At 41.1% G+C, this 22,528-nt stretch overlaps 1 protein-coding gene across 1 annotated transcript; it reads right to left on the bottom strand.

Moving 5' to 3' along the window:
* Positions 1-958: 958 nt before the first annotated feature.
* Positions 959-21,032, bottom strand: LOC103468512 (lysine-specific demethylase RAD23A). Its single transcript, XM_081609630.1, is given in 10 exon segments — positions 959-3,583; positions 5,446-5,607; positions 5,962-6,092; positions 7,142-7,229; positions 7,513-7,640; positions 15,945-15,988; positions 16,840-16,939; positions 16,942-17,053; positions 18,663-18,824; positions 20,756-21,032. Coding segments are annotated over 10 exon segments (1,107 nt in total). The 5' UTR covers positions 20,822-21,032; the 3' UTR covers positions 959-3,469.
* Positions 21,033-22,528: the final 1,496 nt, after the last annotated feature.

The following is a 22,528-nucleotide window of genomic DNA, read 5'->3' as shown; positions in this document are numbered from 1 at the left end:
CAGTGGTTCTGGCCATTAAACTTTCTAATAGAGGCCTTGAAATGTCTCTTTACTACAGTTAAAATAGCTCTGACCTTAACCTAGACCTGCAGAGATTGAAATATTCTGGGTGGTTTGGTGACCTCCTGGTTGGGTCGATGCACTCTTGGAATAACATCGGATCCACGTCTTCATGGGAATGTTCACCAGGGCTGCATCCTTCCTCCAGATAGAGATGATGATGATGATGATGGCTCTCACCTTGGTTTGATGGCATCCCAAAACCTTAGAAATGCCTTCATAACCACCGTCGCATCACGTCCACGTCACACCGCACTGATGCAGTAATCCACCCAAAAGGATTCCAGAGTGTTTACACCAGTGCTGTTCTGTTTGCCATGAGGACCAAAATCATTGACATGAAATCAGTTTGGACCAGAACAAAAGTATTTTAAAAACTTCATGTGCCTTTTTTATTTGATCTGCTCAGAAACAAAGTAATCTTTTACACTGTTGTAGATACATATGTAAAGGTTTTGCATGATGGTGTTATAAGAGATTTTTAACTTCTTGTGGTGGATAATTTCCTTATCTGGCCTGAAAGCTTTCAGTTCGGGTAAAAGTTGGTCGCCGTTTGTGGTTCCAGTTACTCCAAAGCTACAGAAGATATCTGTAAAAAGTCTTGCTGTACTAAATGAAAAGGTGTCCATCTGTGTCGAACCTACACAGTACACCTTCTGGAGTCACAACCTTTGAAGGTTTTATCAATTTTAATTTCCAGTGCTTGAATTTTGGGTTCCGAGTTGTGAAACAATCATCAGAATCTATGCAATTAAAATATTTTTATTGTGCTGCAAATTTAAATAGTTTCTCTTTCACAACTGATTTAGTGACGTAAACCCAAGCTGGATGAAATTCTAATTGAGTTGAATCTGTTTAATCAGTGAGACGCGGATGGCAATGATGTGAAGGCACAGAGTCAGGGAGCTGAAAGACTGCTGATATTTAATGTAGCACAGCATAGTCTAAGATCATGTTGATGCTGTAGGACAACAATCAGTACAGGCTGCCTTCACACACACACACACATTCATACACACACTGTGAGACAGAGAGAGAATGCACTTGTGTTACTGGTAACAGCATCTATTCATGAACCCCATAAACAAACCAGGGCCTTGTCCTTCATGCTTAGATATCTACAATAAGAACGTTGGCGTGAATATTTCATGTTCTGAAAAAGAGAGAAAAAAAAAAGAGGGTTCCAAGTCCGAACTCGCTCACCGATGGTCGGGTTAGGATCGGACCTCGACTGGAAATCCCATGGGTGAGAAAGTCTTCAAAAATAAAAGTAAAACTATCATACGTTTCTTACAGATAGTCCTTAACGCTGAGTGGAAGAACAGAACCCGGGTCGCCTACAGGTTCTCCAAACCTTCATGATGGTACGACAGAGCGCGTTCCTGCACTTATCCCACTTTGAAAGTGACAACCAGTTCTTTCAGTGATCCAGGACAAAAATAAAACCCATAGAATTTAAAGAGTACAGCTGAAACAGCCTATGGGGAGTTACGCAAAACCCTCAGTCCAAAGCCTGGAGCTGTCAGAGTCTAGATACTGAAGGAGGAAGTTTAGAGCAGGATGGTCCTACACTGATGATGGTTCTCTTTAGGGAACACTTCATGTGGTCAAACTGGGCACAGGCCGTTAGCAGAATCAAGATGAACAACAAAAAGGTTCATTTTGCTCTTCTATAATTTAAAGCTTACTACAAAATGCTAGTAAGGTGGCTGAAGAAATGCCTGAATGAAAACGTGGACATGGCCTGGAATCAAAGGGTCATCCATCACTCCTGTTCAGGTAAAGCTTTTTGTATTACTACAATAGTTGCAGAGTAAAATCAGCTGAACGCAGGCTAATTAACCAGCTAATCTAAGCATGTTTGACGCTAAATCCTGAATAAAAAGACCTGAGGTGACGGTTTTCCTTTGACCAGCAGGTCGTTGAAACCTGCCAGTTTTCCACACCGCTGATTAAATGCAGTCTAGAAACAAGCAGCAAGTTCTTAAGATATAAAACTAAAAGTTAGATCAACATTAGAGCCATGAATATGAATACATTTTGCAATTCCTTTGTTTGCTGATGCATTCAAATACCCTGGAGCACATGTTTCCGTTTTAATGGGCTAGTCTGAAGGGGGAAAGAAATAAATAAATCGGAATCGGGATCAGACTGAAATAGACCTGATGGGTGTATTCCCAACAAGATCTGAATACAAAGAGTGGATGTTCATAAAGCTATTGCAATAAGTTCGATTTGACCTTTTTTATTTTTATTTTTTAAATCACAAGCCATTTTCTAGAACGGTGATCTTGATGATCCATGGAGTTTTGCTCCGTCGGCCCATGCCCAGCTGAGACACACGGCTGGTTGTTCCGTTTCTGATCAAATGTCCATTTTTGGATCAAGTTGCCGTCATTAATAATGTTTAATCATAATGTTGAGCTCAGAATGAAACCACAGCTGTCAGAGGAGAGTAGCGAGTGCAGTCAGTATTTAATGTGTGGTGTCATAAGGAACCAGGAAGTTTCGGATGTGATGAAGAGTCAGGCCCGTCTTCACATCCCGCTCAGGAGTTCAACTGATTATTAAAGATCCTGTTCTGTGATGGTTTTGTTCCTATTTTCACTTCATGACCCCAGAAACATGTTGAGAGACAGATGTAGAAAAAAAATCTTAAAAATGAAAAATAAAAAAAATAAAAGGGCAGCACAGTCCAGTCCGTCACTTCTTCTAATTTCATTGTCGGACGTGAGGCTTACAGAGGAACACACAAAGCAGTTTGTTTTTTGTTGTTTTTGTTTTGTGTTTTTCTTTTTTTTTTTCTTTTTCTTTTTACACACGCTGATGATGTAGTCGCAGCGCGTCCGTATGACCGTCCAACCGACCGTCCAACCGACTGACCGCACTACAGCATTAACGACCTTAGAGGATGCCAGATTGATTACGTAGTTGGATTTTTTTCTTCTTCAGCCTAACTGTGTCACATCCATCTTGCACAGGCACACAGACATGTACTCTCACACACGCAGACATGAGCACGCAACCCCACACACACACACACCCCCACCACCACCTCCCCCCCCCACTCCACCCCCCTAATGTTCACAAAGCCCACCTAAAATCAAATTACAGATCTCCCCTAAGCTGACCCCACTCATTCCATTGGAATTCACGTGGATTTCATCATTCTTCCACACTTTTCCCCCCCTCCCCCCACTACTCCCATAATCTGACCTTTCTGCACTTAACCCTCCACCCCCCAACCAGCCCCCCCTCCCCCTCCTGTCTGCTTGAGCTGAGGTCGTACAGTGAGATCAGGGGGTGCAGTCTTTATGTTGAGCTGAGGAAGGGGGTGTGGTGGGATGGGTGGGGCAGGAGGGTGGTGGTGGGGGGGGGGGGCAGGGGGGGGGCAGAGCTCTGCTCCCGTTCAGTCGTCTTCCAGTCCCTGGTTGAGGAGAAAGTTGGCCGCCAGGTTCTCGTTCTTCTCGCAGGCGAAGTAGGCCTGGATGACCAGCGCCTCGGGGAAACCCAGAGCTTTTAACTGGAGTGGAGAGGAGACAGAGGGGGAGGCGGGGTTAGCACCAGGAAGCAGCAGTGCAATATGGGACTTGGTGTTTTTAACGAGGGATCCGCTGATTTCCTTCATTTTGGAAAATTGGTCGACATAAGTTTGTGTGTGAAACAGATTTTATCCACCTCTGTAAAGGTCTGTTACCGACTGTGACTTCTCAGACAGAACAAAAAGAAAAAGAAAATTGGTATTGGCCAAAACTGGAATTGAATGGTCAGGTTTTTTAAAGATTGGTTATCGGTGGGCCTGTTGCAATAAGCAATAAATCAATTAATGTTACAGATCAGGGGTGCTCAAACTTTTTGAGACCAAAATCTACTTTTTCTCTCACCAGCCGCCTGAGATCTACCTCATGACACAAAGACATAAAAATAGCAAATTAAACTCTATTGACTTAATTTATATGTGAATATACATCAGTTATAGCAGAAATAATAAAGTGACAGAAAACCTAATCCAGTTTCTTCCTCAGTGAGATTCTGACACTGGGAGCAGGTTACTGGTTACTGGTTACTGGTTTCTCAGTAACCAGTAACCTGGTTACTGATTAACCAGGTTACTGCTGGCCTCAAGTGTGGTTGCAAACCTGAGGCCAGCAGGTCAGTCAGTCCTGGTGGATCTGCAATTTGGTTTGATGACTGAAATATGAGAAACTACAGACTGATAGAGGAACCAAAGAGCCCAGTGAAGGTAAAGGAAAATCTTCTGACGTTGGGATATAATTAATTTAATTTCACATAATTATCGCAGGAGAATTTGTTAAAACTTAATGAAATATATTTGTCCTATTTGATGTTTGTTGTGACGTAAGCTCACAAACGAACGAGGTCATTAGTCCAAGTTAGTCGTTTATTGAACATTCAGAAACTACAGCAGGTGTGATGAGCAAACAAAGGTAAAATAACCTGAACAGGTGATCAACTCAAAACTACTCCTACACTTTCTCTCTCTCTCTCTCTCTCTCTCTCTCTCTCTCAAGCACACCCGTTGCCGTGGCAAGCCGAGCAAAGATTACATTAAAAACACAACATTCAGTCCGTTACAATATCAGGTTTCCAGGCTTGATATTTATTTCTCTATTCTTAATAAGCCTCTCATGAACACAGCGGTGGTTGAGTAGCTAATTTAAACTCCTGCTCTGCTCTCAGTCGGTGTTTGAGTCGCCTTTTCTTCTTTTCTTTTTTTGTTAACGGAACCGAAACGCACTGAATTGCGCTACAACTTGTTGAAACAATAATTACTGAGATTATTAATTTTAACATGTTTCGTTGACTTTTTCTAATTATTCTTTTTGAATGGAGCTACAAACGTTTTGGATCTTAGTGAATATTTTTGATAAGCCTATCAGAGGAGGAAGTGCTGGCCTCAGCGTTCTGGCAGAGTTCAGTTTGTCACTGAAGAGATCGACTCAAAACCTTTCCACAATCGACCGGTCGACGTATCGGACACCCCTGGTGAAGATGATTTATTGTCTTTCTCTTTTCTCACTTTCAACTAAAAACTACATGACGAAAGTCTTCAGCTTTGGCCTCAAATAGCATTTTTTTGGAGGACAATTTGAACTTCATCATTCATTTCATTTGTTGTTTCTGTTGTTTTGTTTATTCCAGATATTTAAAATGTCTTCCAGTTCCAGTATTAAATGTTCACCAGAATTTAAAGTTCATTGATCTTTGAGAATGTGCTCTTAGTCTCCAATAGATTACTTTAAAATGGTTTCACAACAACAATATTATCGCTTGTCTCAATAACTTCTGGTACAATTTATCATCCAGAAACATTTGTGACGTAGTGCTCAGCCAGTGGCTTCCTGGTTTCTCCATCAGACTCACCCTTTCAATGGCTTCCTTCTCCTGTGGTGTGACCTGGATGTAGTTGACGGGCGCGCCCTCTTCGCCCGCCGCCCCCATCTCGCCGACCTCCGGGGCGTCGCCTCCTTCTCCCACCGGCTCGTTCAGCATCTGGATGAACAGCTCCTGATGTTGGCTGATTTGCTGCCGACAGAAAGAGGCGGAGTTACTTCCAATTTCATTTGAGTCCTTTTGTTAGTCGTTCTACTCCATTACTAAAATGCTGCCAAAAAGAAAAGGCACATCAAGCAAACTTTGACAAATTTAAGTTAATTAGATTTTTTGGCTTTAGGAGATATATGTAGGGCATGATTTTAGTGTATCAATACATAACAGGATGCATCATTTTCCTTCCACTTCACACACAATAAAACACACTGGTGTGTGCGTGTGCGTGTGTGTGTGTGTGTGTGTGTGTGTGTGTGTGTGTGTGTGTGTGTGTGTGTGTGTGTGTGTGTGTGTGTGTGTGTCCTTTAGACCCCAGCATGAGGGGGTTACCTGTAGAAGTTGTGGGTTCTCTCGGCCCAGTTGCTGCAGGAGTGCTGGGAGCAGAGCCGGGTTCTGCTGGATGGCCTGCCTCATGTGCAGGAACTGCGGCTGAGTTCTCAGGAATGCTAGTGGGTTCTCACCTGCTGGGCCACACACACGACACACACACACACACACAACACAACCAAGCAACCGCTGAGAAACGTCAAAACAGAAAATATGAACGATCCAACAGTCCTGGACAACAAGGATGAGTAGATCACACACTGCCAGGGTTGCCATGCCAACATTCTTTGAAAAACACAAAAACATTTTTCTGTGTAGTATTGGTCAACACTCACAGCTGCAATATCTGTATCAGTAGTGAAAATAGACTGGAACTCTTCTAGTCCTTAAAATGTAACAAACACAAGGCCACACACCTAATTTAGCTTCGCTACAGAGTTTAAAATAAAGAAATGTATCTTGTTAACAGTAGTTGCCATGGCCACCAGGCAAAACAAGTCAGAAATCTCCATGGAGTTGGAACGTTGCCAATTTAATTTTAATGTCATTCCCAGAACCGAGTTCTGACTTCAAATCAGCAAATTGAGCAGCACAAGCAGAAACTGAGACTTTATATGGTTCACCGTCGTACTGCATCATCTTTTGTTATTTCTATTTTTTTATTTCAGATGTTTTTAATATTTACATGTTCTCCTTTTTATGGTTTGGAGTTACATTTGGAATTTTACTTGATTTCTCTAAATTGTCTGTTTAGAAAAGCATTATACAAATAAAATATATTATTAGAAGATATTTCTGATGAATCAGTATGACCCAATAAAGTCAAAAATATTATTAGTGTGTTGAAATTTACAGGATTTACCAGCTAAAACATCAGGACATGAACAGAAACACGTTTTCTAACGGCGTTTCCTATAAACCCAAAGCTTTCCTCATCACAACTCTTTGGTTCTTCCTGCATTATGGATGCACAGCAGCATCATCCATCTTTTAAAGCAAACTGAGGGGCTTCCTAAGGGTTTCCTGGAAAACCAACCAGAGCATTGACTATTATAAGCTCACACCTAAAGGCTGGCTATCACACATTTCAAGCAGAAATATGTTTTTTTTAATCCCACCATACAGATAAACCAACAGAAATGAGTTTGGTTTCTCAGTCAGAAGACAAAGAGCTGCATCGTACCTTCTGCTAGAGACGGAGGCTCCGTGGGGCCAGATGTGGGGGCCTGGGCCGGTGGGTTGCTCTCCTGAACCGGGCTGCTGGGGATACCCTGAAAACCAAACAATGCACATCAATCACACACACACACGCATTCACAGCTGCACACGTCCTGGATTCTGGTTGGAAACACTCAAACACCCGACGTTAACTAGAACAAAGAGGTCAAAGTCCAGATCGAGTCTGACCTCTGACCTGCTTACACGGTCAGAAAAAAAACCCTCACATTCTGACCAATCTGGAGTTCTTCCTAAAATAGTAAGAGTAGTTCAGTGTGTGTGTGTGTGTGTGTGTGTGTGTGTGTGTGTGTGTGTGTGTGTGTGTGTGAGGCGTACAGTGAGGAGGTACTCCACCGCTCTGTGAGGGTTGTTGAAGCTGGCCCGTAGTGCAGCGACCACTCGCTCCCTCTCGTAGCCCATAGACATGATCTCTGTCAGCATGGCCTCGTACTCGGCTCCAGTCACTGCAGACACAACGGCAGCAGGAACAACGGCTCTGTTTTACTGGCATCAACCACGACGGCAGGCATGTGTCAGCAAAAACTGTTGAAATACTTTCAAAAATGAACTGTTGACTGATATCAGGAATAAAACCACCTTAAAATTATATGAACTCCAACTAAACTTTGCTTTTTACATCTTAGATTTCAGTAAAAGTTTTTTTTTTTTTTTTTTTTGCTTTTTGTTTTAGTTTTCTTTGATTTAATAAAATGCATACAAGTCGCAGTAAATGCGACCTGTATGTGTTCTGCAGTGTGAACGGGCAAAAGACCTGAAAGTGTCCCGCATGCGCACTAGAGGGCGCAATAGCGTCAGCGTTCTGCCAACCGCCATAAAAAGAAGTAGTGCTCAGTGTTTACAGAAGTAAACATGGAGGCTAACGGTGGAGCTTAGCTTACATATTTGAAGTTGTCCAACCAGAGCAACATATTAACAACATAATCCTCATTATAGTCCATCATGGTTGTTATTTTTCTTCCCGCTTGCACGTATCAGGAAACAGAATAGTGAGATTTGTTGAGAATCAGTGACGTTCAGTTCGGATAAAGGCGACCTGGACGTCGCACCCTAATATAGAGCTGTGTATCATCGGCGTAGCTATGGTAACAATTATTGCTTGTTATATTCATCCATCCATTTTCTTACACCCTTGTCCCTCAGTGGGTTCAGGAGGGTTGCTGGTGCCCATCTCCAGCTAATGTTCCAGGCGAGAGGCGGGGTCACCCTGGACAGGTCGCCAGTCTGTCACAGGGCAACACAGAGACACACAAGACAAACAACCAGGCACACACACACACTCACACCAAGGGACAATTTGGAGAGGCCAATTAACCTGACAGTCATGTTTTTGGACTGTGGGAGGAAACCGGAGTACCTGGAGAAAACCCACCATGCACAGGGAGAACATGCAAACTCCATGCAGAAAGACAAGGGCCGGGAATCGAACCCAGAACCTTCTTGCTGCAAGGCAACAGCTCTACCAACTGTGCCACTGTGCAGCTTGTTATAATGTTATAATTTGAGCTAAATGGAGAGAGTAGATATTAAATCAAAGGGGCCCAAGGTGGACCCCTGTGGTGCCCCGTGTGTGACTTCTGTCAGCTCTGATGAAAAGTTACCTACTGACACAGAGGTTTGTTTCATCACACAATTAATACCTTAGCCAGAAATCACACAGCTGCGGATATTTAAAAAATTAAAAGATAACGTACAAGAACTGTAAACTGACATTTTAACAAGTTAGCTAAGGACTGAAATGCTCAACAATGACATAACCAAATTAAACCAAAAGCTTTTCTGAGAAATGAATACAGGAATACTTTTGATGTTTCTTTTTTTTTTTAACAAACTACAGATCTGTTGTTGACATAAGTTGTTTCTAATCAGGCAGAAACGGAAAGTCAGATGCTTTGATTTTTACTCAGTTCCAGAGCAAATAGATTTTTTTCTAAATGTCTATCTCAGCACTTTTCAAGACTCCTGTTTGCTTTCAGATGCTGCAAAAGCAGCAACACAATCAGGTGTGATGTCAATCTGAAGCTACAATGTTGCATTTAGAAGCTGCATTCACAGCAAAGATGCCTGGAGAACAACTGTTTACCCGGGCTTTAAATAGACTGTTATACAAAAAAATATGCAATGCAAAGGAGAATTTTATTCACTTTACATGTTTATGGTTAATAACAGTCAATCTATGAGAACACCACTTCTAAAGCCAGGGTTTCCCCCAGTGTATTATAAGCCTGGTGGCCCGCTGTTGACATTATGAATGTTTTTGTGCTCTCATTTGTTGTTGTTTTTCTCATTATTGGATTATTGTATGTCACATCACGTGACCTGTCTAATTGAACACACTCGTGTATAATAAAGGGTGTGTCCTTCAAACAACTGAAGGGGGAACAACACGAAAGCAAAACGGTTTGAGTCTCATGATGTCACGTTGAACGCTGTGCCGAAAAGCGATTCTGCTAACAGGTTATGGGCCCAGAATTAATTATGAGACAAGGAAAATGACCACACGAGAAAAGGACATGGCACACAGCCGCTGGTCAAGACTTCTCTTTGATGGAGACGAGAAAAATTACGAACTGTGGGAAACAAAGTTTCTAGGACACCTTCGATTGCAAGGGCTGAAACAGACAATTTTGACAAGCCCCTCTGATGAAGACGATGAAGAGGAAGACGCACAGAAAAACGCCGAGGCTTATGCAGAGCTCATTCAGTTTTTGGATGACAAGAGTCTATCACTAGTCATGCATGACGCGGCAGATGACGGACGTGCGGCGCTTGGAATCCTGCGGGCCCATTACGCCGGCAAAGGAAAGCCCAGAGTGATTAACCTGTATACTGAGCTGACTTCACTGCAGAAATCACCCTGTGAGTCGGTTACCGAGTTCATCATCAGAGCTGAAACCGCGATCACCGCTTTAAGGAGTGCAGGTGAGCAGCTGAGCGACGGACTTCTGATCGCCATGGTTCTGAAAGGACTTCCAGAGACATTTAAGCCATTTGCTGTTTATATTTCTCAAAGCGAAGATGGTGATAAACTGACTTTTGCAGAGTTTAAGACTAAACTCAGAAGTTTTGAAGACATTGAAAATATGCGTGGCACAGTATCTGAGGACAACGTGATGAAAGCTAAAGCACATTCTGGCTCCAAATGCGCACCAAGAGGCGTAAATGATCCTGGAGCAGGAAGTTCTGAGATCGTATGTTTTAAATGTGGGATGAAAGGCCACATAAGCAGAACCTGCCAGCGGAAGCAGTGGTGCAGTTACTGTAAGAATAACAGTCACAGCAACGCGACCTGCAGACGGAGAAAACAACGGGACAACGCGCGGAAAGTAGCCGAAGAGACGGGCGGCGACAAAGAGTTTGCTTTCCGGGTGAGCGACGCGGACACGCGAGTGGACGGCATCAAGAGGAGAGGTCTGATGGTGGACGCTGGTGCGACATCGCACATAATCACTGACATCAGTAAGTTTCGGAAGTTTGATGAAAGTTTCCAGGCCGAGACGCACTGCGTGGAATTGGCTGATGGATCCAGGTGTTTTGGAGTTGCTAAGCAACGAGGAGACGCGGAAGTGTGTTTGATCGACAGCAGAGGTCGACGTCTTAAAACAGTGCTGAGGAACGCACTGTACATCCCTTCATACCCGCAAGACATCTTCTCAGTGAAAGCTGCAACATCCAGCGGAGCAACGGTGATTTTCAAAGAAGGAAAGAACGTTCTTCTCAGAGACGACACCCAGTTCCCCATTCACGTATGTAACAAACTGTATTACTTACAAACGATGGACAATGAATGTGGTGATCAGTGTAAAAAATGCTATGACTTACAAAGTTGGCATGAGATTCTTGGACATTGCAATTACAGAGATGTACTGAAGCTAGAAAATGTTGTTCATGGCATGGAAATTAAAGGGAGAAGTGAGCCATATTGTGAAGTTTGCACAAAAGGAAAATTTGTTCAGACTAGGAACAAGGGACCAGATGCAAGAGCTACAGAACCACTAGCAATGGTCCACACAGATTTAGCAGGACCTATAGACCCAATGTCTAAAGGTGGTCACAGATATGCATTATCCTTCACAGATGATTATTCCAGTGCAGTCTTTGTATACTTTTTGAAAAACAAGAGTGACACAGTACAAGCTACTGAAAAGTTTATTGCTGACATGGCCCCACATGGAAAGGTTAAATGCATGAGGTCAGACAATGGTACAGAATTCACAGGAAAAGAGTACCAGTCATTACTGAGCAGAAATGGTATCAGACACGAGACCTCAGCACCATATTCTCCACATCAAAATGGTACGGCAGAACGAAACTGGAGAACTCTATTTGACATGGCTAGATGTATGTTGATCGATGGTCAGTTACCAAAAATGTTATGGCCATATGCAGTTCAGACAGCTGCTGTAGTGCGAAACAGATGTTTTAATAATCGCACAAAGCAAACGCCCTACTTTATGTTGACAGGCAGGAAGCCTAACATTTCTAGGATGCACAAGTTTGGATGTGTTTGTTACACTTATAAACGAGAGAAAGGGAAGCTGGATTCAAGGTGTGAAAAAGGCATTTTTATAGGGTATGACAAGAACAGTCCAGCCTATATGGTCTACTATCCAAACAGCAGGAAAATCCTGAAACACAGGCTTGTGGAATTTGTATCCAAAGAGAAAAATGAGACGGGTGTAACTTTGGATGATGATGATATTAGAATTGGTTCTAGAGCAACCAAAAGTTCAGATGCTGATCCAGTAAATGTTTCTGACCATAAACTGAGGACAGAAGAAGAACCAATAGCGAGTACCAGTCAAACAACAACACGTGAAGAACCTGAGAGGCGATACCCTGTCAGAGAGGGAAAGAAACCTGGTTATTTAGATGACTATGTATGTAGCATTGATGAAGAGCAGATGGGTAACATTGATTATTGTTACAGACTGATAAGTGGAGTACCTCAAACCTTCAAAGAAGCTGTAACATCTGTGAATGCAAAAGAATGGGTTACAGCCATGGATGAGGAAATGCAGTCATTAAAGGACAATGTTACTTTTTCCCTGACCAACTTACCTGAGGGTAAAGCTGTAGTGGGGGGTAAATGGGTGTATGCAATCAAAAGGAACAGTGATGGATCAGACAAATACAAGGCTAGATATGTTGCTAAAGGATTCAGTCAAAAGAAAGGTGTGAACTATGATGAAACCTTTTCACCAACTGCTAGCATGACGAGCATCAGAGTGCTGATGCAAAAGGTGGCACAGGAGAACATGTTTGTTCACCAGATGGATGTAAAGACAGCATATTTACATGCCCCAATTGAATGTGAACTTTATATTGAACAACCAGAGGGCTACAAGAAAGAATCCCAAGAAAAAGAAAGACTGGTGTATAAACTGCAAAAATCTCTTTATGGACTTAAACAGTCAGGCAGAAACTGGAACAAAATGCTGCATGACTACCTATGTGAAAACAAATTTGTTCAAAACCCTGCTGATCATTGTGTTTACACAAAGATTACTGATACTGAAACTGTGTTTATCATTATATGGGTCGATGATTTGATTATTGCTGCCAGTGATACGAATATCCTTAGAGATGTAAAAGAGAAACTTGCATCCAAATTTAGGATGAAGGACTTAGGAAAGTTGACACATTTTCTTGGCATTGATTTTGAGAAAAATGCTGACAGTATTAAAATGTCACAATCGAAGTATGTGAGGAAAATACTGGAAAAGTTTGACATGCAGAACTGTAAGCCGCGAACTACCCCTTGTGAGCAGAAACTTAACTATGCTGATAATGCTGAAATAATGAGTGATGCCAGAAAATACAGAGAGGTAGTAGGAAGCTTAATCTATTTGTCAACATGTACAAGACCAGATTTAAGCTATGTAGTAAGTAAACTGGCACAGTACTTTGCAAACCCAACCACAGAGCAGTGGAATACTGTAAAGCATGTTTTCAGGTATCTAAAATGCACACAAGATAAAGAACTATGTTTTAAAAGGGGTGCCTGTGATAACCTTATACATGCATACAGTGATGCAGATTGGGCAGGTGACGCATCAGATCGAAGAAGTACAACAGGTTACTGTATGAGTCTAAATAAAGACGGTCCGTTAGTCTCATGGAAGACTAAAAGACAGCCTACAGTAGCTCTATCTACATGTGAAGCAGAGTACATGGCACTAGCTGCTACTGTACAGGAATGCTTATACTTGAAACAACTGTTGTTCAACATGGATGGTTTGGATTACTTAGCTAAGATTTATGAGGACAATCAGGGTACCATATCCTTAGCCAAAAATCCAGTGTATAGACAAAGATGTAAACATATTGATATTAAATATCATTTTGTCAGATCAGTTGTAATAGAAGGAAAAGTCTCTCTAGAGTACTGTCCAACTAATGAAATGGTTGCAGATGTATTAACGAAACCAGCAACAAAGACTAAGTTAAAGAAATATGAAGTGTTTATGTTTGGTGTATCATGAATGTATTTAGGTTGAAATGTTAAGGGTCAGGAAGTTACCCAAATGTGAGCAAGTGGGGGTGTTGACATTATGAATGTTTTTGTGCTCTCATTTGTTGTTGTTTTTCTCATTATTGGATTATTGTATGTCACATCACGTGACCTGTCTAATTGAACACACTCGTGTATAATAAAGGGTGTGTCCTTCAAACAACTGAAAGAAGGGGAACAACACGAAAGCAAAACGGTTTGAGTCTCATGATGTCACGTTGAACGCTGTGCCGAAAAGCGATTCTGCTAACACCCGCCATGCTTATTAGCCCCGCCGCCAGGCTAAGCGTTGCTTGTTAACGTTTCTAGGAGAAAAAAAAAATTGTCTTTTTAAAACCGGACTTTTGGTCTTACCATTTCACTAGCAGAGCAGATTTATCCTAAAGGACAGGTTTATAATAGATAGGTTTATAGTTTATGCATTTAAAGCCGACAGCGGACCAATCACACCACTGGCGCCTCTGCGCTTTGCCTCACGCGCTGCCGCTGCTTTACCTCAGCGGGATCGCGCGCAGCTCCTTTCACTCAAACTGGACACAGGCGGACCTGTATGGATATTTACATCAACTTACTATGAGGAATTATGATCCTTTGGAGAACTCTAGGTAAGAGTTTAAAACCTGTCGCGTTAGCTCTGGTTGCGCAGCTCAATGTGAACCGCAGGAATAACTTGTAGCGAATTCAGAGGTGCGCGTTGTGGAGTGATGAGAATGATTTATCTTTGTGAACAAACAATTATATGGGGCGTTTACATCTCAACACACAGCCCAGCTTGTGGCTCTGTGTCTGTCTTCCCTGTAAAGTTTATGTCTGTGGTCCCGGTTGGCCAGAGCGTTTGTGGATACCGAGCAGCTCTAACCTCATCATGCAGGTTCAGCCCGGTGAGGAGCTTTCGTGCTCTCCTTGGAGTCACACATCCCGCTGATTTTATATTATTTTATTATTATTTTTAGCATTATTTTTCCGGTTACACGATGCATCAAACCATATCAAATGCGTTGTCTACTTGGAGTTAATGCGCGCGGCCGCACGGAGATCTGACCAACTGTCCTATAAACTCGACCAACCAAAATAGTTTCTGTGACGATTAAAAACTCAACAGACACTAAATGGAAGAGCTACTAAAGCCACATTAACAGCATTGAATTAAATCTCCCGTTTGTTGCGCATCTCTGTGCAGTGCAGCAGATTACAGGGCCGGTCCAAGGCTGAATGAGGCCTGGAGAAGATTTTGACTTAGGGGCCCCTTTTGTTCCTAAAAATATCAGCACCTCTAACAGCTTCTGTGTTAGATTTAGTAAAATATGGGAGAAGGGAGTTGTTTAAATGGCCAGCCTAAAAAGCAATAAGTTATAATTGCAGTTTACTAAATTGTATTTGTAAATTCTAAGATTAAACTCACAGCATCAGATTGTTGCTATGGTAACAAAACAATCTAACTATGAATATTGTTATTTGAAGTTTTACAAAGTAAACTTGCCAGCTCCTTAAAATCTTGTATTTAAATATTAAACAATTTAAAATCTTTGAATTTATGCCTAAACAATTGAATAAAATTTAACAGCATTGATAATCTCAATAAACAAATGTTACATTTATGTATCTGTGGTCTGTTTTAAAGTATTAGCGTTTATGTCCCTTGAAGCCCTGATGGAGCCCCTGACTTAATTTGGATTAAACAGAAGTGCAAATTTGTTGTTTATAGACTAGTTGTGGGTTTAAATAGCATTTCACTGGAGATCTTTTCCCGTAACATATAATTACACAGTAATACTTTAATATTTCCTGTCAATTTAATATCTTTTAATACAAACACACGGTGGACCGCCTCGACGCCCCAACCACCGGGCTTAGCAAGTTTTCTGGGGGAAACACTGAAAGTGTAACAGAAAACTCCATGTTAAGTCGTCCCCAGCATAATGTGGGCCGGCAGCGTGACGGACCTGCTTCCCCTCTCTGTCTGAGGATGAAACGGGAATCCCCCTCATCACTCTCTGTGACGCCGCAACAAGGAAGGGCTCGCTGTTGTCAGCCTCTAAAGATAGAAGTGGCATGCAACGCAGCGCAGCCTGTAAAGTCCCCCGACTGACAGCAGCAACAGCTGCAGGCCGACAATGTGGAAAGAAAAACGCAGCAGCGCGACAATACCTTCAATAACGAGGTCAGAAAGCTGTTGGGCTGAACGAGCGGCAGCGGCTGCTGTACGCAGCGTGGCGTTAAGCGGTGAGGTACCTACCGAGTGTTGAGGAGGCGTCCAGGCCCTGACTGACTCCACTGGAGCTGCAAGACACCAACACACATTAGATTTTAGAGGAAGAGTTGAGCTTAATGGCAGAAAGAGTATTCTAACTTTGTTATCCCTTACAAGACAAAGTGGGATTTTCTTTTTAAAGAGCAATTAAAATGCTTGATTTTTTCTTTGTGCAACTTAGTTGATTTTTTTTTATTGCGTAGTGCTTTGTGATTTTATGTCTGAAAGCGCTTTAAAAACTTTATTAAACTAAATTCAGAAAGAGGAGAATTCAACATTTAATACAAATAATTCAGCAAATTCAAATGTTTTAAAAAGAAACAGATATGCTTTTTTTGTATGAACAAAAACACATAAAATGGTTATGGTTAAAACACAGATGAGAAGCTTGTTAAAAAAATATTATAAGCTCAGATTCAGTTCAACAGATTTTAAAAAAACAACAACTTTTGACTAGAGACAAAACGAGACTAAAGAAAATATTTAACTAAAGCAGGCTGCAGTTACCGTCTGAATGTGGATGGTAAAAAGTCAACTTTGATTTGCTTAAAATAAAACTGTTCCTGTATATTCATTCCTTCTTAGATTCTTTACCTTCACATACACAACACTGGTTCACCTCTTTTTTAAAGAGATGGAGAACAAATAAAAGTTTCTTCAGCAGAAAACTACTGATATAAACCAGTTTGTTCCAGAGACTTTTCAAACCAATTTATCAGATGAGTTGAACTCCTGCAGCCTTTTAATATCAAACATGAGTGGAACGGTAACGTGGTAGGACTCAATATCGTTCTCAGAACGTCATGGAAATTGAATTAGTTCTTTTAATAATGAAATGAAATGTGAAATGGTTCCCATTTCTCTTCCACGTCAGCTGTACCTGGCTGGCTGCTGCGGTTCTGTGGCTGCCGTGTTGGGCTCCGGTTTGGCCTCCTCTGAGGAAATGGGGACAGCTGCAGGGGTCGGGGCCGGAGCCGGGGCGGGGCCGGCGCGGGGTTTGTAGCCGGGGCGGGGGTGGAGGTGGAGCCAGAGTCTTGTACAGGCGGCTTGGGGGCTTCTGAGACTGGCGGTGAGGCTGGAGCTGCAGGTTTAGCCTTTCATGAATTCAAAAACAGTCAAAAGAGAAAAATATTAGAAAACTAAATTGAAACAAAAAGAAAATATACTAACACACGAGAGCGATCAGTTCTGGTAACAAAATCAAAACTTTTGTCACAATTTTCCATGTTTGTTTGCAGATTCTACCTTTATTGTGTTTGAATTGTAGTTTTACCTCTAGGTTCCCTAAATAAACAAACTTATTTCTACAACATTTATACTGTGAACACAATTATCAACCAGGTGATGTTTTAACCATGTCATCATAAGGAACATTTTCTAAGTCCAACAGGGACAAACGTCATTGATTCAAGGTGACCTATTAAACTATTGTGCAAAATTCATATTTTGCCTTTTTTTTTGCTTTCCATTTAGTATTTCTGTTGATTCTAAAAACAGCCCAAGCTTTTAAAAACAAACAGCTGTTTTTTGGAAACAAATTGGTGCTACATGGTATCTGAAAATGAGCCATTCAAAAAAAAAAAAAATACTCCTAATTGCCGAGTCACCTAGTGAAGCTGCTGCACAACGGCTGCTGCAAAAGACAAGTGTTTTGTTGTTGACTTGCCATCCAGAAACCAATTGCTGCCTCGCTGTTGGTTGTGCGGGAGGCTCCGCTTCTGCTTTTCAAAGATGTCCGCTTTTATAATGTGTTTGCATCCATTTTCACGTGAGTGTAAACGCTGATCTGTGGGCAGGGGGGCGTGGCCAGCAGCAACTTATTTGGATATAAAGTGACAAGATGCCCTAAAACAGCTCATTCTGAAAGGAGATCAGAATAGGCAGAACAAAGACTAAATTATCATTAATTTTGTGCAAAAAATGTCATGAACTTGTTTTGTATAGCCTATACTAACTGGTATAATGACTCAACTTAAGCACAAAATCTGTGTAATGAAGCAGGGTTTGGTCTAAATAGGTCATCATATATCAATGTGTGTATAATTATTAGAAAGGCTCTTTTTTTAGGCAAAATGGGCCAGAAAAATTGAGATAAAGCTGAGTCTAAAAAGTCAAAAGTAAAAAAAAAAAAAAAAAAAGTCTCTCAGAGGGATGCAGCAGTGGACGCTAAAAGTGTTGGAGTGTGATCACAGAAGCGTTAAATGTTTTGTTTCAAACAAACGCAGGAAAGAAAAAACACAAATTAATTGTCATGGATTTGAGAAGAATCAATGTGAAGCTACCAGGAAGCCATTATGTTTGAGTTCAGTCATATTCCATAAACTTGTGCCCTGGAGAAGAACAGCATATTCAGAGACATGGGCACTGTGGGGAGGGCAGAAACCATTCTGCTGTCTGGTGACAACATTTTGGATCAACCAAGAGCACTGGCAGCTGATTAATAAAAATATGAACATAAATCTCATTGTGGAAAAACTACTGCATTAAAAAAAAAAAAAAATCCACAAAAGTTTCAAAAGCCATTTCTCAATTACCCATTATCATCAAAATCCGGAGAATAATTAGCGCTATAGTTCATAATCTCAGATTATACAGGAACGCTGTGCTAAAGCAGCCTTTTAGTCCAGAAAATCCATGTTCATTTCTAACCATCATAAGTAGCATGAAATGAACCATCAGCCTTGAATTAATCCCTAATCTCACCTTGGACACCATCACTACAACAAAATTCTTCTCGTCAATCTTGTAGTCTTTAATAGGCGTGTCATCTTGCAAGATTTTCCCGGCATAAATCAGCTTCTGTCCAGAAACGGGGAAGTTGTCCTTTCCCCGTTCAGCCTCGATCTTCTCCTTCAAGGCCTTCACCTGATGGAAGAGAGCGGACGTGACGCATGACCGTAGAGACACAGATCCAAAATCTTCTGTTAACTCTGAACATCTGACCTGCAGTTCATTCTGTCACGTTTCAAACACTTTCATGGAGTTTTATTCTGGTTATGTGTGAGTAGAAGAAAACAGATACTGCAGGGAAAAAAATATTTTATGCATTTGTAAGACACCTGTTCAATCAATACCTTCTCAATTGTAATTTAGGTCTGGACTTTGACTGGGCCGTTCCAACATAAATATGCCGTCGTGCTGGAAAGTCAACCTCGGCCCTCATCTCATCTCAAATCCAGACTGTCATGTATCTGGCCCCATCACATGTGTCTTTGCTTCAGCACACGAGCCAAATAATTAGGACATTAGTTGTAAGCAATTCAGTAACTTATCTAAAAGTTGCAGAGCAAAGGCTCATGAGGATTGGCACTAAAGTGGTAAGTTGTTAGGTTTTGTAAAAATATTTTTCTGAGGCTCTAATGGCCTTTATTTTTCAGTATTCAGCCAGGAAATAACTGGCTGAGTTGTACGCCTAGTAGCCAACATGTGGCGCCCGCTCTACCTCTGCACCCTGTCCCAACCGGGCATTGTTAGTTTGAGCCACACAATGTTTTTCATGAAGTCCAAAGAGACTAGTAACCTGGTCAATAAAACTGAGCTTTGGATCTCTGCTGCTCCTCCAGAGTTACCATGAGCTACTTGGATAAACGTTTTCCTCAACTAGTGTGTTAGTTGAGGTTTACAGACATAGCTTGGCAGATTTGCAGTTGTGTCATACCATTTCTATTTTTGGATGATGGATTGAACCGCAAATTATGAGTTGTTCAAAGCTGAACATATTGTTTTATGCTCTATCTGTGCTAATGTACTCCATGTTCTGCATGATGGCGTTTGTTCACTAACAAACTAGCAAGGTTTCACAGAACAGCTGGCTTTATGCTGAGATTAAAATAAATTATTCTGAACACAAAGTTTGACATAGATGTATCAGAATAAATACAAATATAAAAACCTTCCACTAATTTGCTTATGAAAAAATTGAAAACTATAAAAAAAATTAATTTTCCTCCCACTTTACAGTTATGCACTAATTTGCCTTGGGCTATGATATAAAATTGAATAAAATTACACTCACTGGATTATAATGTGGAAAAAGTAGAAAAGCATTTGATTACAAGGCATTCTGCTTAGTGCCAAAGTTCTTCAAACGAGAGCAACTGAAAAGCTAGCTAAAGGCTCATTCAAAACAGCCCAACTACATTTCTGAAATGACTGAGTAGTGACTGACTTTTTTTCCTACCCCCAATAAAAACTTTAGTTTTGAGTCCCAGCTTAGCATTTCTATAAAGTTCGAATACAGGAATAACTCTCAGTAATATCACAGTAAAGAAGCCGACTGGTCGTTTAGCATTTGACTCACATGATACACCCCACATTCGAGAGCATGTTAAACTGAGCCAGCTTCCCACTGTGCTAGCTGTACAGCTAATCATAATTGGCAGAGTCATAAGCATTAGCATTAGCGTCCCCCTAGTTCATGTTGTAAGTATTTGGTATTCAGGGTAAAAAACTACATCAAGTCGTGGTACAAAATGAGCAACAACCACCTCATACCCAGGCGACAAACTTAAAATGTAAAATAACTCATTAATGGCTGCGTCGGAGGGACTTTGTCGGTATGCTGTCAAGCTAACGGTAGCAACATTAGCCTGCTAAAGTTAGCCCGTAATGCATTTGAGGTGTCGCGTTGTTTCGGAATTTAAGGAGGGCTGCCAAATGTGCGGTAAATACGCCCCACTTTTGCCGAAATTACGCGAATATACAAACCACTCAAAACTGCATGGTCCACCGCAAACTAAAACACAAGTAATACAGCTAGCAATGTTAGTTGCGCTAGTTAGCAAATAGCCTCTCACCGTTTGTTCGGGGTCTATCTCAATCTGAATAGTCTGCTGCTGCAGTGTTTTCAGCGTGATCTGCATGGTAGCGACGGCTGACGTCCTGTCAGATTTCCTTCCGATGGAGAAACAGATGCTTCGCTAAGCAGTTAGTTTGTTTTAAAAGTTGGCGTTTCGGGTAAGATGGGAGCTAACCGACAAATGTGTGTATCCATGAGCACTCAGCAAATCGCCATCTTTGGTGACAAGTTGGTGGAGCAGTGAGAGAGGCAGAGCTGGTAGCCACGAGATCTCGTTGCAGAACGACGCGATTACGAATCGGGACTGTGAAGGCAGCGCTACAGTAATGAAACGATATGGAGAGTTGGAGAAGACACAACACGTGTAGAACAAAACTTCATGTATTTATTTATTATCCTTTATGTCATTTTAATTTTAAGTTTTAATGTGGTTTATCTTTTCTGGCTGTTGTTTTTAAAACTTTTGTGAATCATTTTTTTTACATATATAATATAATTTGAATGTATTCATTTTAGACAGCTTTCTGTATCTTGATAGGAACATAGTGTATGAAAGCATAAATCTGGGGAGGGATACCAAAACGATTCACCCTAACCCTAATGGAGACCAGAATAGCTCTCTGGTCTCCATCATTTGGAAATGAAAGAAGTTGGAAACCAACGGAACTATCCACTGATGGTGATTAAAGAAGGTCTTTGGTCAGAGAGGTGACAAGGAATCCAATAGTCACTAAAGCTGTTTCAGTCTTTCTTCGTGCACATAAAAACAAAAACACCCAAAAGGTCAGTCAATGCTAATGTTTTTCTCCAATAATAGCATAGTGACCGTCCAGATGGAAGCCACTTCTTCCTAAAAGCCACCTTAGAGCACATAAGACCAGGAGAAACAAAATCAGCTGGCCTGATAAAACCACATTAGAAATGTGTGGCCTGAACTCCAAGCCTCAGTGCACAAACACTGATCTCGGTCATGCAGCACTTATTCGTATACATATGCAGACACATATCAATATTCTGATTGGACAAACTTTTACTGCGAAAACTGTTTTCTTCGACGCATGTAAATACATAAGAAATAACGGCCCTTAAAGTTAGTTCCTCTTCTGGGTATGTCTGTTCCTGGTCCATTCAGTCGACTTTAAAGGAGGAAAAACTGCTCCAGAAAGTAACATTCTCATCCAGAGAGCGATATCTACATGTTATGAAACTCTCTCTACAGATAAAAAGAAATGCTCCTCCTAAGCAAAATACAGGATGTATAATAATGAAGTAATGAATTTATTGTACAGATAATTTTACAAAAGTGCAAAAATTGTGACTTGAAGGAAAAACAGAAATTGTGACTTGAAGGAAAATGAGATGTGGAAATGTTTATGGACATATTAGCATCCCACATTCTGGACTGAAATGCATAATGAATACACTGGGAAAAGCAGCTTAAGCTGAATATGAAAGTCTTGGTTTTCATCTTTGAGTATTATTCCTGTTCTTCTTAAGTTTCTTTTCAGACACTTTTTATACATGGTCAAAGTAAATAAAGATTTCTTTTTATGTGTTCAATATCCACCCATTCCTCTGTTTGAACCTCTCTCGTAAATTTCTCAAAGTTTTCTTAAAGAGATATTTAGAAAATTCAAAAGCTCAAGAAACCTTAGTAACCTTTCAGACAGGAGGAGCTCTTGATAAAGTTGAATCTTTAATCAACTAAACATAATCTGGCTTTTCATTTTCCGCAGAATTTCCATCTGAAGGAAATGTTTCTGCTCTTTGC

This window comes from Poecilia reticulata, chromosome 8, assembly GCF_904066995.2.
Source record: "Poecilia reticulata chromosome 8, P_reticulata-male-v2, whole genome shotgun sequence".
Lineage (NCBI taxonomy): Eukaryota > Metazoa > Chordata > Actinopteri > Cyprinodontiformes > Poeciliidae > Poecilia > Poecilia reticulata.
This window is presented reverse-complemented; position numbering and strand designations above follow the sequence as displayed.